Source organism: Oncorhynchus nerka, linkage group LG23, assembly GCF_034236695.1.
Source record: "Oncorhynchus nerka isolate Pitt River linkage group LG23, Oner_Uvic_2.0, whole genome shotgun sequence".
Taxonomy (NCBI): domain Eukaryota; kingdom Metazoa; phylum Chordata; class Actinopteri; order Salmoniformes; family Salmonidae; genus Oncorhynchus; species Oncorhynchus nerka.
This window is the reverse complement of record NC_088418.1, coordinates 23,044,509-23,061,000: the sequence shown is the minus strand read 5'-3', so window position 1 is coordinate 23,061,000 and position 16,492 is coordinate 23,044,509. Positions and strand designations below refer to the sequence as shown.

General features: G+C 45.8%; 1 protein-coding gene across 1 annotated transcript in view; it reads left to right on the top strand.

Moving 5' to 3' along the window:
* sema4gb (sema domain, immunoglobulin domain (Ig), transmembrane domain (TM) and short cytoplasmic domain, (semaphorin) 4Gb) overlaps window positions 1–16,492 on the top strand; it is a 37,019-nt gene that overhangs the window by 16,299 nt on the left and 4,228 nt on the right. Inside the window, 14 exon segments of the mRNA XM_029629313.2 lie at window positions 2,013–2,161; window positions 2,617–2,679; window positions 3,088–3,186; window positions 3,351–3,444; window positions 3,585–3,698; window positions 5,166–5,320; window positions 7,433–7,608; window positions 8,983–9,121; window positions 9,495–9,717; window positions 9,873–9,988; window positions 10,096–10,250; window positions 10,692–10,753; window positions 11,238–11,969; window positions 11,972–13,337. Coding sequence (XP_029485173.2) covers window positions 2,013–2,161; window positions 2,617–2,679; window positions 3,088–3,186; window positions 3,351–3,444; window positions 3,585–3,698; window positions 5,166–5,320; window positions 7,433–7,608; window positions 8,983–9,121; window positions 9,495–9,717; window positions 9,873–9,988; window positions 10,096–10,250; window positions 10,692–10,753; window positions 11,238–11,969; window positions 11,972–12,261 — 2,567 coding nt within the window. The 3' untranslated portion in view covers window positions 12,262–13,337.

Sequence of the window (16,492 nt, the reverse complement as noted above, 5' to 3'; positions counted from 1 at the left end):
GGCTGTGGGAAGATGTTTTGGGTTAGGGGTGCTGTTGTCAAATTATTATTATTTTTTTGATTTATCAGGGGGTGCCGCAGCACCTCTAGCACCCTTACTTCCCGCGGCTATGCTAGGAGCCCACTCCTTATACCTCTTCTCCGGCGGTGGCGTCTTGGAGAAGCCCCCGGGATGACTGGAATTGCCTCAGGGAGTTGAAAGAAAGGATCCAATTTAGGGAAATCTAATTTCTGGTTGAAATGCTGATGAGTGATCGCCGATCTAATATCCAGAAGTTATTTTCGGCTCTAGGTAATAATGCGAGAAACGTTCTGAGCAAATAATGAAAGAAATAACATACACAAACAAATCAAATATGCAAAATTGGATAGGAGCTGGAAACAGGGCGACGATGTCTGTCGTCGACATCATATATAAGCTCCCAGTAATATTGGGTAAACCACCAATATTTCAGAATTACAGTGCCTTCTTCAGGGTAATATCATGAATGCTTTTTTAACCACATGGGAGCATCGATCGATGAGTCTTCTTTTAGCTGAACATGCAATTTGATTTATAGCACCTGCTCACAACCATTGCATGTTTCTATGTTGTAAATCTTAATATCGTGGGGTAGTAGAAGTGATGGTTGTGTTTGACATGGGGTATTGGGGGAGGGCATTTTAAGGCCATTCAGCAGGAGATGTGCCCCAGTACTGTCAAATCATATAAGCGTACAAATGCCACAATTAGGGCAGTGTGCGTGTGTCTGTGTGTGTGTGTGCCATTGGGGGAAGGGGTGCACAAGAAGGGTTGATTAGGGTTATCTCAATCACTGCATATTATACAGAGCCTGAGCTTCATATCCCTTGAACAAATACAGCAGGCAAGCAACACAAGGTTACACATTTCTTTCATTCCTTTGTGTTTTGACCTTAATTCATGGAAACGGATCAAACTAAATATTTTATCAGTAGTCTGGAACCTCTGAAATGGGGGCAAGCTGCTCCGTTTCTACGAAGTGGTGAAAAAGAGGTCATTGTTTTCATCTAGGCTGCTATATTTAAGATGTGATCTTATTTAGTGGTGAGGCAGATAAGACCGTATTTTAATTGTGAGTAGCAGCACTGAACGTTCATTGATGGAGTTTGAAGATTAAAAAAAGTGAGGAATATGGGATGGAAAAAGAAAGAGAGATTAAGAACGGGATAGAGGCGGACAGAGATGACCAGAATAAATGTGAGATGGAGCGAGGGAGAGTTGAACAAAAGGAGGGAGGAATAATGGAAAATACACTGAGGAATATGAGTCAGCATCGTGTAAGATGGGTATAATAATTTAGCACACATCCTCCCCTCCTCTTTAACCTCCTCTCCTCTCCTCCTCTTTCTCCTTCCTCGATCCTCCTCCCCCTCGTTTTCCTTTCCTCCTCCTTCTTGCCCTCTGTTTCTCCTCTCCTCTTCCTCCCCCCTTTATTTTGGTGAATTGATGGGAGTATGTCCCAGGCTGCTTGCAGTAATAAGAACTTATATGCATGACGTCCCACATATTGATTTACTGGGGACGGATGCACGCTTGTCACAGTCAATCTGTTGCACTTCCCATTTACTTCTGATAGATAGCTAAGCTACCGGAAAAAATTATGAATCGTTAGAAAACACAGCCTGATATAATGTCACCGAGACCATTGGAAAGAGGAAGTATGTGCATAGCTGTATATTCCAACTATATAACTGTAAGTACAACTTTAAGAACAGACAGTTTCATTCTATGAGGCAAGACTTACAGCATACCTAAGACTGGAATTCCACCAGATCCAACATAGTAATATTTGGGGAATGTTTTGTCATTGCGCTATATTTTCTTATTCTGAAAGTGGAAGCATCAACTTGTGGGTCTAGTACTTGGCAGTAGTAATAATAATTATAGTTTTTTTCCAGTAACAACACCATTCTGTGACTGTGCAAATACCACAATGCAGGTTCAGTTAAATCGACCCCAAAGACTCAGTAAGTTTGTGTGTTTGTTTTCAGGCCTGTTAGGTTGCCAGCGTTTCAGCAGCCCATCTCAAAACTACAGCACACTACTACTGGAGGAGGACAATGGGGTGCTATACGTGGGGGCCAGGGGGGCTCTCTATGCCCTGGACACCACCAACATCTCCACTCCTGGCAACCTCACGGTGAGTGCCGGGATGCTAACTTGCTAAGGTTTAGATCGGCAATTAAGTTGTATTGTATTTGTAACTGGTTAGCTGGTACAGCACATCATATCACATGACCGTTATGTTGCAATTTGCAAAACTAACCCTCTTTCACAAATCTTTTTCTCTTTCACAACTTTTAAACAGGACAGGCTAATAATAGCCTTAAGGAGATTCAGTAAATCCTATTTTGTACGTTCATTTTCTTCAGTGTAGGCATTGGATTAAATGCATGGGGCAAGTTTACTCACGGGCCAACAGAATAGATTAAAACACAATGTAGTTGATGGGAGTAAGTGGAGTATTAAAATGGAGTATTCACTGGACTATTAAAGAGCAGCATTCACTGGTATTTAAATGTTGGCATGTTACACTGTCCATCCTCCCACTACCTATTTGGGTGACATGAGAGGTCATTCTTCTCCCCCTTACAGATTGACTGGGAAGCTTCAGCCGAGCAGATGAAGCAGTGTCTCAACAAAGGAAAAGACAATCAGGTACAACCCATTGTATGCAGCTCACACCGCTCAACACTCTCTCACTCTCTCACTCTCTCACTATCTATCTATCTATCTGTCTGTCTGTCTGTCTGTCTGTCTGTCTGTCTGTCTGTCTGTCTGTCTGTCTGTCTGTCTGTCTGTCTGTCTGTCTGTCTGTCTGTCTGTCTCTCTCTCTCTCTCTCTCTCTCTGTCTGTCTGTCTGTCTGTCTGTCTGTCTGTCTGTCTGTCTGTCTGTCTGTCTGTCTGTCTCTCTTTCTCTCCTTATTAAATGGTATAACAATGATGTGCTGTTGTTATTATAATGTAATAATGTAGTCCTCATACAGAAGGAGTCAAGTGAATGTGTTAGCCTGTGTCTTCTTGACTAGGTTGATGTATAACCATCCTGTGTTGTCTCTCCTACAGACAGAGTGTTACAATCACATCCGCGTCCTACAGAGGTACAATGAGACTCACCTGTACGTCTGTGGCACGCACGCCTTCAGGCCCCTCTGTGCTTACATAGTAAGAGCTGTTCTTCCTGTTGCTGGAAACTTCCCTGTTTACATTCTGGCTTCCAACGTACTGCCCATTAGCATGCTGTGTTATCTGTTTTGTTATGGTGGTGGTGTGATTTATATTCCCGTAGTGGAGTTATTGACCCTCTCTCTGCTTCTTCTCTCTATCAGGATGTGGAGCGCTTCAGTTTCTCCTCTGGCTTCGAGGAGGGCAGGGACAGGTGTCCCTACGACCCAGCCAAGGGCTACACCAGCCTCCTTGTGGGTAAGAACCTTAATCTACTCCTTGGGGTGCACTATTTTGTCTTAACCAAGCAGTAAGAAGAAACTGAGAGACACTCTTCGATCTCCTGTTCTGTGGCCTCTCTCTCTGACCCCTCCATATCTCTCTCTGTGGTCTGTCAGACGGTGAGATGTTCTCAGCGACCCAGTATGAGTTCCGCAGCTCTCCGGACGTTCGTCGGAACTTCCCCTTCCCCACTCTGAGGACAGAGGAGGCCCCGACCAGGTGGCTGCTGGGTAAGGACAGATTATGGCCCATCCCTGGTCACATTTTGTGGCTTGATCCCTACGGTTATGCAATTTTGGAATACCAAAACTGTCATTTTGATTCATAATACTACAGCTATACGGCACGAGGCAGACCTGAGGGTATTTTCAAATACACAGCCAAAAAACAACTACTTCAAATAGACATGGTTGTAAATACATGCAAGTACTTTCCAATTCCCAAATACATTATGGCAATATTCAACTACTTGTGAAAATAATTCAATAAACTTTGTCAAAATACACTATATATACAAAAGTATGTGGACACCCCTTCAAATCAGTGGATTTGGCTATTTCAGCCACACCCGTTGCTGACAGGTGTATAATATAAAGCAAACAGCCATGCAATCTCCATAGACAAACATATCACTAGAATGGCCTTACTGAAGAGCTCAGTGACTTTCAACATGGCACCATCATAGGATGCCACATTTCCAACAAGTCAGTGTGTCAAATTTCTGCCCTGCTAGAGCTGCCCTGCATACAGAAGGGGACCGCAGAGTGTTAAAGCGCGTAAAAATCGTCTGTCCTCGGTTGGCAGTCCGACGGACGAATCAGAGTTAGGCAAATACCAGGAGTACGCTACCTGCCGATATGCATAATCCCAACTGTAACGTTTGGTGGTGGAGGAATTAATGGTCTGGTGTTGTTTTTCATAGTTCAGGCTAGGCCTCTTAGTTACAGTGACGGGAAATCTTAATGATATAGGACACAATGACATTCTAGACGATTCTGTGCTTCCAACTTTGTGGCAACAGTTTGGGGAAGGCCCTTTCCTGTTTCCGCATGACATTTCCCCGGTGCACGAAGCAAGGTCCATACAGTAAGGGTTTGTCGAGATCGGTGTGGAAGAACTTGACTGGCCTCAACTCCATTGAACACCTATGGGATGAATTGGAAAGCCGACTGTGAGCCAGGCCTAATCGCCCAACATCACCAATGCTCTTGTGGTTGAATGGAAGCAAATCCCCTTCAGCAATGTTCCAACATCTAGTGGAAAGCCTTTCGCAGAAGAGTGGAGGCTGTTATACCAGCTAAAGGGGTCCACCTCCATATTACTGCCCATGATTTTGGAATGAGAGGTTCGACAAGCAGGGATCCACATACTTTTGGTCATGTAGTGGAATTGTTTCTAAATGTATTTAAAAGTAATTCAAATACAGTAAATAGTATTTGAAAGCAGGTCTGGTGTGAAGTACTGGTCGATAACATAGGTCATTTAATATCCACTCCTTCATAATACAAGATCTTCCTTCACTTTAGCATTCTTGAATTGATATACTGTGGTCATCCTTGCTTTCAGCCTACATTATCTCTATAGGAGTTGGTGGCATGTTAGCAGGTTGTCAATAACATGAATCTCTCCATATGTGCTTTGTCCAAAGTTGGACAGAATATACACAGAATAATGGTGTGTTGCTATTGTATGAGCAGAGGCGGACTTTGTGGGCTCGGCGCTGCTGAAGGAGAGTGTCAACAGCTCGCTCGGCGACGACGACAAGATCTACTTCTTCTTCACGGAGAGGAGCCAGGAGCAGATGGCCTACCCCAGCCAGACCAGGGTGGCACGGGTTGCCCGCGTCTGCAAGGTAGGCCTGGAGGGGGACAGGTGTTATGTAATTTGGGGTTGCCCTAATTTGGGGTTGCCCTAGAGGACGAGCTCAATGGCTGGAATGGAATGAATAGATCAAACACTAGGAAACCAGCCATTACTATGAGCCCTTCCTCCGATTTCGCCCTCTACCAGCATTCTCCCGGAACAGCTTCCCTTCTCACCAAAACTCCAGGCCAAACCTGGAGGGTTGTAACCTTATATTGGATTAATTGACTGTACTTCTTGTTTTCAGTTCTGAGGAGAGGAGTAGCGAGCTTGCTCTTGGAGTTGCCTGTGCTTTTCATTCACGTTGTGCTCTCACCCACTGAGTGAACTTCAGGTTGATTATTGTTCTCCTCACATCTTGGCTGCTTTCTGAAGGGCTTCACAGTTGCCAGGCAGGGTAGAAGCCCACCCAACCCCCGCTGCAATGGTAGACTCTCTTTCTCTCCCCACTTTCTCTCTCTCTCCTCTCCCCTCTCGCTCCCTCCCTCCACTCTCTCCCTCCTACCTAATTTTACTGGAGATCAGCGTCTCTCTGTCAGACACTGTGCCCAGAAACCACTCCTGGAGATACAGAAAATGGTTGTTTCACTCCTCCTCCTTTCTCTTTGGCTGTGCCTGATGTAACTGTAATCTTCATGCTTGCAGTCTCCCTATTTCAAAAATGCAGCTTTCTGGGAATGGGGTTACTGGGGGGGGGGGGGGACTCGGCACAGTGGCAGTCACCCATGATGATGACAGTTGCAACTGTAGGCGTGCCACTGGTCGGTCTGCTTCTCAACCAATCCCCAACCTTCTTTTCATCGGCAACCCACATATGTGGTGTGCAATCTATTGCACAGCCATCCAGATGCCAGATGTGGCATCCATGCTTGAGGCGGGCCTACTTGGCTATCAGCCTATATAGCTCTCAGCCATAGCCCCTGCATGGCTTCTACCCCTTGTTTTAGACCAGTGCCAAGCACTAACACACCTGAACCAAGGGCTTGGTTAGTTAATAGGTTGATCAGGTGTGCTACTGTTGGGCTAGAATGAAAATGTGCACCACTTGGCACTGGTCCACTTCCTCCAATTTATTTTTACACAGGCATATCCTCAGGGTGCTGTGCTGGGGTCCTTGTGTCTGTTAACAGAGATTATGAAGTGACAACATGATTAGCCACAGAGCGTGTGCATTACAATTCACCTGACAGGCTGTCATTAACATCACCACAACCAACATCATCACAACCAAAACATCTTTAGTCTTCTATACCGGCTACTTGTGTCTACTTTTGGATGGCGGCCATCTTGTCTCTCTGCCCAGAGCTGGTTGCCAGCTCTCACCAGGGGTCTAATTCACTAGGGAGAAGATTAACCTTCAGTGCGGGTGTATTTCTCTGCTTAATCTTCTCTTTTTTTTGCATCAAGACTAACGCCATTGTTCTCGATGGATCAGCCCTTTTTATGTATGAGTAATGTGTGCTGTTTTGTGTTTGTTTTGGTTACTTTGTTTACTGTGACTGCAGTGTTTTGCGGCGGATACAGTACTGAGGCTGGGTAGAGAGATGATAGAGGTCTATGAAAGAAGAGCGATGGGTGTATTAAACCCCGCCACACAAAGAGGGGAGAAGTCTCTGCTCTAAATGAGGTGTGCTAAATCACTCTATTCAGGCTTCTTCTCCTCCCAGCACCTCCTCGGCTGCTACTGCCCGAAATTCAATTGGAGTAAATGTGTTCAAGTAGGCACACTGTGAACCTCAACTGAACACTCTCATTCAATGGTGCTCAGTACTGCTTCTAGTGTGTGCAGTGGGGTTGTGAGTAAGTGTGTGTGTATACAGTATATGGATGAGTTTGTGGTATGTGTACATATGATCATGAGTAAACCTGTGTGTGTGTTACTGTATGAGTGTGTATCTGTGTGTGTGTGTGTGTGTGTGTTACTGTATGAGTGTGTATCTGTGTGTGTGTGTGTGTGTTACTGTATGAGTGTGTATCTGTGTATGTGTGTGTGTGTGTGTTACTGTATGAGTGTGTGTGTGTTACCTTATGAGGTTGTATCTGTGTGTGTGACTGATGTTCGGTCCATCTCTCCCTTTCTCCCCCCCCCCCTCCCTTCCAGGGTGACTGGGGTGGCCAGAGGACCTTGCAAAGGAAGTGGACGTCCTTCCTGAAGGCTAGACTGGTGTGCTCCGTTCCTGACTACGAGCTCCACCTGAATGTGCTGCGTAGTGTCTTCGTACTGGAGGGCCCAGACATACACAGCACCGTCTTCTACGGGATCTTTGGCCTGGAATGGTAAGAGAATGGAGCAATGGTATTTGTTGTCTACCATACCGCTACTGGATAATTGTCAACTGGCTTTATACTGTTGTGTAGTCATGCACTCATCACTTTGTATGCAGAGATTTGTGATCTGTTGACAGTGTAAGTAGATAGTAGTTTGTTGTGGTTATCAGATGGGAGATTGTAAGCTGATAGTGAATGATGGGGAGTGAGAGAGGCTGACATTGGGGCTGCAGGCTGAAGTAGGAGCATATCAATGACCCTGTCAGGCGAAGATAGGGTTGCAGGCAGCAGTGTTTTGTGTGTGTGTGTGTGTGTGTGTGTGTGTGTGTGTGTGTATGTGTGTGAGTGTGCGCTCGGTTCTGAGAATCAGATGGTGTAAAAACAGACAAATAGAGAATTGTCTCTCTCTCTCTCTCTCTCTCTCTCTCTCTCTCTCTCTCTCTCTCCCTCTCTCCCTCTCCCTCTCCCTCCCCCATTTATGGCACGCTAAAGTGCACCTTTGTGAGTTACACCCATCACCATGTGTGTGACCTGAGTGAGTAAACGTGAGTAAGCCCTTGGGCAACACTGTATTACTCTGGGCAGACACCAGAATAAGTCCTGGGTTGGCTGTGCGGGCTAAGGAGGACACACAATAGGCTTTACAGTGACTCACACAGGCTAATCCTACCTGCAAGCTATGAGCATTTGGCAGTTATTTAACCTGGTTCCTATCTACTAGCACATACACAGGACAGAACTACTCTTTCTCTCCTAGGTACTCCCCAACAGAGCCATGTCATGTGGCTTAGAGTGTGTGTTCCAAATGACACCTTACCTTGACCAGACTATTTGGTACTGTAGGAAATCGGGTATCGTTTTAGATGCGATCATCCAGTCAGTCTTTCACCGAAGCGCGTAGTCCCAGGTAGTAAGACTTATGCCAACGCAGTTGAGAGTACATGACTCAACTGCACATTGAATACGAATAAAGCACAAGCTTAGTGCTGATATACAGTAAGACGAGAGCTTTACCCGTCAATGACGTGGTGCCAACTCCCCATATTCCTGTTGAAGACAAAGGGAAGAAGAGAACAAGGAAAAGATGACTGTTACCCAAAACCAAACCCCCACTCTCCTCCCCTACTCCGTTGTCAAACTTGAGTGTGACTTTACATCACTGCTTCCCACCCACTACAGCTTTCAGTGAATTATCTACTGAAACCTGACCAAGTCTATTGACATTTTCTCTCTCGGTGAGTGGATCACTGATGTGTTTGAAATTCGCTTTGGGTGGCCGGTGGCAGTTACTTTCCAAGAACAAGCTTCAATGTTTTATATAACGGTTGAATTATTATTCTCTGACTTTTCTTCTGTGTCTTGGGGCATTTTTTTTTCTCTCAGGAAAAATGTCAAGGTGTCTGCGGTGTGCCAGTACTCCTTCACAGATATTCAGAGGGCCTTCGAGGGGCCTTACATGGAGGTGCAGGATTCCAAATGGAGGGAATATAGAGGGAAGGTTCCGGTACCAAGACCTGGATCGGTAAGTCTCTAGGAATAACCCTCAATAACCTCTTCCTCCCTCTCTTCCTCCCCTTTCCCCCGTTTCTTACCACCTTGGATCAATCTCAATACTCTCTACACGGTGTCCTCCTTTCCTCGTCTTCTTTCCTTCATCTGAAAAGACTGAATAAGTGAAAGCAGTACTTAGACTTGGCTGTCACCTGACTAGTTCTTTAATATGCGGGTGTAGAAGAGGAAGCCACTTAATGCTGTTGAGGTGAGCCCTTGTCTATTTCTGTCTCACTCACTCTCTTCTGATCTATATTGACTGCTCTCTCTTTCCCTCTCCTGCCTCTCTCTCTCTCTCTCTCTCTCTCTCTCTCTCTCTCTCTCACTGCCTTCCCTCCCTTCAGTGTATCACAAACATACACCGGTCCCAGGGCATCAACTCGTCCCGTGACCTCCCAGACAACGTGTTGACCTTTGCGAGGCGCCACCCCCTGATGTCTACACAGGTCCACCCCATAGGAGGGCGCCCCCTACTATTCAAGAAAAGTGTCAATTACGTCAAGATGGCCGTGCACCGGGTGGCAGCTCTGGACAGACACGTCTACACCGTACTCTTCTTGGGAACTGGTGAGTCTGGCTAGATGTGTAATGCATATTTTTTTCTTGAATGAATGTTACATGAATGTTATATGAGAGTTATATCAATGTCATATCACATGAATGTTATTTGAACGTTGTATAAACGTTGGATGAACATGATATGTCTGTGTTTTTCCCTGCAGACGAGGGCTGGCTGCACAGGGCTGTGGAGGTCGGAGGTCAAATGCACATCATAGAGGAGCTGCAGCTTTTTGAGAACCCTCAGCCTGTAGACAGCATGGTCATCTCCCAGACACAGGTACTATACGTTGCTCATACATGCTAATAACACGTTTTAAAGCATTGTGCCTGCCATTTATAAGTCAATTGTTACCAAATAGTGTAACATGAGCTCTCGTCCAACAGGGAAGTGTCTATGTGGGCTCCAACTCTGCAGTGCTCCAGGTCCCCTTGTCCTCCTGCCAACGCTACACGTCCTGTTTCGACTGTGTGTTTGCCCGGGACCCGTACTGTGGCTGGGACGGGGCGCTGTGTGTGGAAATATCCTCACGCACAAACAGGTGAGGGCAGGCACACGCACGGACGCGTACGTACACACACACACACTAGTGGGACACCAGTGAGTGAGGCTGGGGACTGTTTTGTGTCTGGAGAGTTTCATTCTAATTAGTTTCATTCCAATTAAAAGAACCCTGGCAGATCAACTGCTATCATATTCTAATAGGCTCTGCTTAGAATTTTTGTCGTTGTTTACTTTCTTTTGTTGACTTTAACTGAACACACCGTGAGGTACCTGTATAAAATGGGCGGACTGTTTGATTACTTAAATACACAACCCAACATCCTATTTTATGTGTACTTCAATGAGTAATATGTAATGACTCCTGTTCAATTGTCCTACCGTTTCTGTGTTCCTACTTTGTCTGCGTGTACAGTATGTGTGGGTGCCCACTACCCTGGAAGCATAAATGAGTACTAACATTCTTCTGGCTCCTATTCAGCTCCAATCTAACCCAGGATATACAGAAAGGCAACAGAGGCTGTGACAACAGCACAGGAGCTGGTATGTACTGAGTACACACACACCATACACTCACACACCACGCGTGTGCGAATTGCTCTCAAACACATGCATCATACATTCACACACACACATTCACACACACACACACACACACACACACACACACACACAAGTTCTATTTTAAGGGATATCACAGCATTAATATATTCCGACATGTGGCTCTTTTGCCCGCAAACCCAAACCATTGAAAGGCCATTAAGGGATTTCATGAGGTGTGCAGCGCTTTTACTACTCCCCTGGGCTGCTCCACTCACTTTAATCAGTTCCTCTTACACTAAATTAGAGGTCAGATGATCGTGCTGTCTGCATTGCGGGGTTCTGTCCGCTTTCAGAAGCTTACTACGAATAAAGATGGGAAGTGACGCTGAAAGGTTAATATGTCCTGCTAGCTCTGCTTTGATAATATGACCTGCCATCTCTTTATCTCTCTCTCTCTCTCTCTCTCTCTCTCTCTCTCACTCAGTAGTCCACCGCAGGCGTACGGTGATGTCTGGGGACGACATCCTCCTCCAGTGCGAGCTGCGCTCCAACCTGGCCACGCCCCACTGGATCCTGGATGGGCACGAGCTCCAGGGCTATGACCTCGACTCGGGCCACCGCGTGGGCACCGATGGCCTGCTCCTCATAGGCGCCCGGGTCGACCAGAGTGGAGACTACCACTGCTACGCCGTGGAGAACGACGTGTGGGTGCCAGTGAGGCTGTACACAGTGAAGGTGCACCCTGACCTGCCCTTCCCTGTGGGGCCAACAGTCACGACGAACACTTTATCAACCACCGCCACTACCGCCCCACCAAGCACTTTTCTTAGCCCCAGCATCCCCACCGAGCAGCCCCTGCCCTCCCCACCTGCTCCCCTCCCCTTTGGACCCGAGTTCCAGACCTACAGGCACTTGGAGGCCATGTATATCTCCCTGGTGGCTGTGCTGGGCGGGCTGTGCCTGGTGCTGACCATAGTGTTGCTCTACGTCAGCTTCTGCAAACGAGGGCCCTACCAGGGCCGCAAGTACTCCCAGGTGGGGCTGCCCGAGTCAGGGGCCGCAGCCGAGAGGAAGAAGAGCTCCCATTCTCATCTGGAGCTCAAGACCATGTCCATCCATTGCAACGGCAGGCAGGACAGCAAGCGCGGACGCCGCTCCCTGTCGGCTTCTAACGTGGACGACGTGGGCGACGGCTTCCTTCAGATTGTGCCTGGGGAGGGTCTCCGGGAAAGTCGCCGCCCCCTCCCGCCCCGCCTCTCCCAATGCCGCCGCCCCTGCCTTCCTCGGCGTACGCATCGTCAGAGTACGCCAACGGGATGTCGGCCACGTTACCCAGTGTCCTTCGCAAGATGAACGGCAACAGTTACGTGCTGCTGAGGCAGACGGCGGACCCCGAGGGGAGCACGTCTCCCCTCTACCACTCGTTCACCGAAGAGCTCAACCGCATCCTAGAGAAGAGGAAGCACACACAAATGGACCCCCAGCTGCCAGACGAGAGCTCTGTCTAGCCCCCCCCCTCACTTTCCCATTGATCTGTTTATTGGTTTAACCCAACTACCCCAGAGTGCCCCCAAGAGGCAGGAAGGTCGAACTTTTGTATTATAGTGCTGCTCTTTACCCAGTGTCAAAGCAACTTGTGGGAGTATCCATCCCTAAAACTCAATGTACAGCTTCCTGTGACTCGAGACAAGTGGCCCACGTTCCCTCCTGAACACTGGAGTAAAGAAGACTTTCTGACTTTGACCAAACTGGAGCGGTCATTGATGTAGTCATGGTAACCATTTTGGACACACATTGTACTATTACATGGACCCTTTGATTGACTTTCAAGGACTTAAGGTCACATACATGATACATACACAAGTTAGTTACAATCCTACCTCAGATCCTTACCCTATTGGGGAAGTAGGGTCAGTGATGGTCTGGTCAGCAGGCAAACTGACAGCGAGTGCTGTGGTGTATCGTCGGACACGGGACGATGAGAGCCCAGGTCATATGACCAACGACCATGGAGTGAGATGGTGATGCACGTAAGACTGTGAGGAACTACCAAATCCGGTATGAACATTATAGACCATCGTCTAAACTATTGAGTTCGGAGAACAATGGATACGGTAGTTTAGTGCCATACACGTCTAAGATGGCTCTTATTGACCCAGGCCTACAGAACTTCATATGAGAGCAAATATGGTTGGACAAATAATACATTGCAGTTATAACTTAATACCACACACTTATCTTCATTTTCTTTTGTGCTTTATGTAAATAGCAATAGTATTGCTGTGGCAGCCATCGGTAGCAACAATGCCAATTGAAATGGTTGCGCCGAAACCAAATTGAAATGGAACTTTTTAGCATCTTTGTGTTGTTAGCGTGTCGGATTGTGTCAAAGGGGGAAAACAGCAGTATGGATAGACGGCAGGTTTTATCTAAACTTGGCGGGATGAAGACTATCATTAAAGAATGAAGACAATCGTTAATGACTGATCTCTGGTCAGATTGATCAGAGAAACTGAATGGTGATAATGATGATGGATCTGATTGCCAGAGATGTGTGAGCCCAACAGGAGACCAGCAGGCAAAGGTAAGACTGAGAGAAAGCTGTGCCCTGCACATGTTGTTGAAATACTTCTCAAATTACTATGAACATGCACATTGTCACTGTCATTTCAACCTTTTTTTCAAAGTCAAAGTCCACCACCACCAAACATCAGCTTTCATGTTCCTCTCCATGAAAGAGGAAGGCGATTGCGGCAGACATATTGATGTACACAGTTTAGCAGATGTTGTAGCGGGTGCAGTGACATGCTTGTGTTACTAGCTCCTAACGGTGCAGTACAAATATCAAACAATTAAAAATTAGAAACGAATGTCAGAACGAATCCAGATAACAATCCCAAATAACAGTGTATCGGTAATCCAAATGCAATCTATTCGTAGGTACGGAGCTTTCAGAAACTATTCATACCCCTTGACTTATTCCACATATTTGTGGTACTGCCTGAATTCAAAATGGATTAAATATACTTTTTTTCTCACCAATCTACACACAATACCCCATAATGACAAAGTGAAAACATGTTATTACAAATTTTTACAAATGTATTGAAAATCAAATACAGAAATAGTTTATTTCCATAAGAATTCACACCCTGAGTCAATACATGTTATAATCACCGTTTGCAGTGATTACAACCGAGTCTTTCTGGGCAATTATCTAAGAGCTTAGCACACCTGGATTGTACAATATTTGTCCATTATTCTTTTTACAATTCTTCAAGCTCTGTCAAATTGGTTGTTGATCATTGATAGACAGCCATAGATTATGAAGCCGATTTAAGTCAAAACTGTAACTAGGCCACTCAGGAATATTCAATCTCATCTTGGTAAGCAACTCCTGTGTATGTATGGCCTTGTGTTTTAGGTTATTGTCCTGCTGAAAGGTGAATTTGTTTCCCAGTGTCTGTTGGAAAGCAGACTGAACCAGGTTTTCCTCTAGGATTTTGCCTGCGGTTAGCTTTATTCCATTTATTTTTATTCAAAAAAACTCCATAGTCCTTGCCGATGACAAGCATACCCATAACATGATGCAGCCACCACCATGCTTGAAAATATGAAGAGTGGTACTCAGTGATGTGTTGTGTTGGATTTGCCCCAAACATAACACTTTGTATTCAGGACATAAAGTTCATTTCTTTGCCACATTTTTTGCAGTTTTACTTTAGTGCCTTGTTGCAAACAGGATTCATCTTTTGGAATATTTTTATTCTGTACAGTCTTCCTTCTTTTCACTCTGTCATTTAGGTTAATGTTATGGAGTACCTACAAAGTTGATCCATTTTCAGTTTTCTCCTATCAGAGCCATTCAACTCTGTAACTGTTTTAAAGTAACCATTGAAATTCACTGCTCGACTGAGGGACCTTACAGATAATTGTATGTGTGGGGTACATCGATGAGGTAGTCATTAAAAAATCATGTTAAACACTATTATTGTACACCGAATGAGTCCATGGAACTTATGTGACTTGTTAATCACATTTTTACTCCTGAAGTTGTTTAGGCTTGCCATAACAAAGGGGTTGAATACTTATTGACTCAAGACATTTCAGCTTTTCATTTTTTATTAATTTGTGAAAATGTCTAAAAACATAATTACACTTTGACATTATGGGGTATTGTGTGTAGGCCAGTGACACAACATCTAAATGTAATCCAATTTAAATTCAGGCTGTAACACATCAAAATGTGGAAAAAGTCAAGGAGTGTGAAAACTTTCTGAAGGCTCTGTACACCAAAAAGATCTACTAAGAATGATATATACAGTAGTAGATGTATTAAAATAAATTACGTGAAGAATACAGTATATGGATACACAGTGTGAAAAACAGTATAACAGAAACAGTCCAGTCCAGATTCCATCCCAGTTTGATGTTGCTGCTGTGTCCTTTGCTGTCCCAAGCTGGTGGCTACATGCCAGATGAGCTATAGGACCTTCGCACAAAAAAAGACCTGCGTCATTGTTACTTAACCTGCAACGCTCTCTCAATGTTTACATGACATCAGTGTCGACGCAAAAACAACGTATGCCGCTAGCGACGACCTCCATTTCCTGGAGAGTCCACTCTGACCAAAGCAAGTAGTGGTTGTGTCTGAAATGGCATCCTTCTCTATAAAGTGCACTACGTTTAGTGCACTATAGGGAATATACAAGGCTCTGGCCAAAAGTAGTGCGCTACATAGGGAATATGGTGCCATATGGTGGAATATGCATCCAGCATAGGAACAAGATCACAAACAGCCAGTCAGTCGGTACTCTCTAAACATGTCAAGGCTTGCCGTGTCAAATAAAGGCCTTTCCTCATCACAGTGAAGTGTGCAATCAGCTCTTGCCCGGCTGCTCCCTGGTGGCTCGCAGCACAGCGCGCCGATTTGTGTATCTGTTACTGCATTGCTGACAGTAACAGCGGTGCTTGGCATCGCTCATGGACTGGACTCCATAGAGACACCAAGTGAAGGCTTGTTGTCCTTTTTTGTGTGGATTCTATCGAAGGCGGCCGAACGGCACAGGAAAACATTTGACCTGTGTGTCCTGGGCATTGATGAAGTGAGCTGATAGAGTAGGAGAGGGAGGGTGTGTGCATAAGTGCGTGTCTGTATTTGTGTGTGGGAGGGGGGCTGTCAGGAACTGCTTTGCACCCTAAGAGGTTTCCTGCTCCTCCTCCTAACCCTCTCTCCCCCTACCTTTATTCCCTCCCTCTCTGTCGTTATATCCTCCCTTTTCCATTCCCTGGCCTCTCCACGTTAGAGTATCATCATCCCCTCCTGGCCTCCTTTTCTCTCATCCCCCCCTCTCCCATAGAGCACGGTTTCCCACACTTGGTCCTGGGTTCCCACTTTGGGTGCACGTTTTTGACCAGCATTACACAGCTGATTCAAATAACCAACTCATCATCAAGCTTTGATTATCTTAATCAGCTGCGTAGCGCTCGGGCAAAAACCAGACCCTGCTCTAGAAACCTCCATGATAGCACCCCAATCAATTAAGCCTGGCCTATAAACAGTGCCTGTGACCTTGTCTTTGGAAAGGGGTTACTGGAGTGTTCCTAAATCCTCTTCCCTGTGCCTGGAAGGACCCACCGGGTGTGCATTCTTTGTTCTCGCCCAGCACTAATGAAAACACCCTATTCAACTAATCAAGGGCTTGGCAGTGATTTATGTTGAATCGGGTGTTTTAGTGC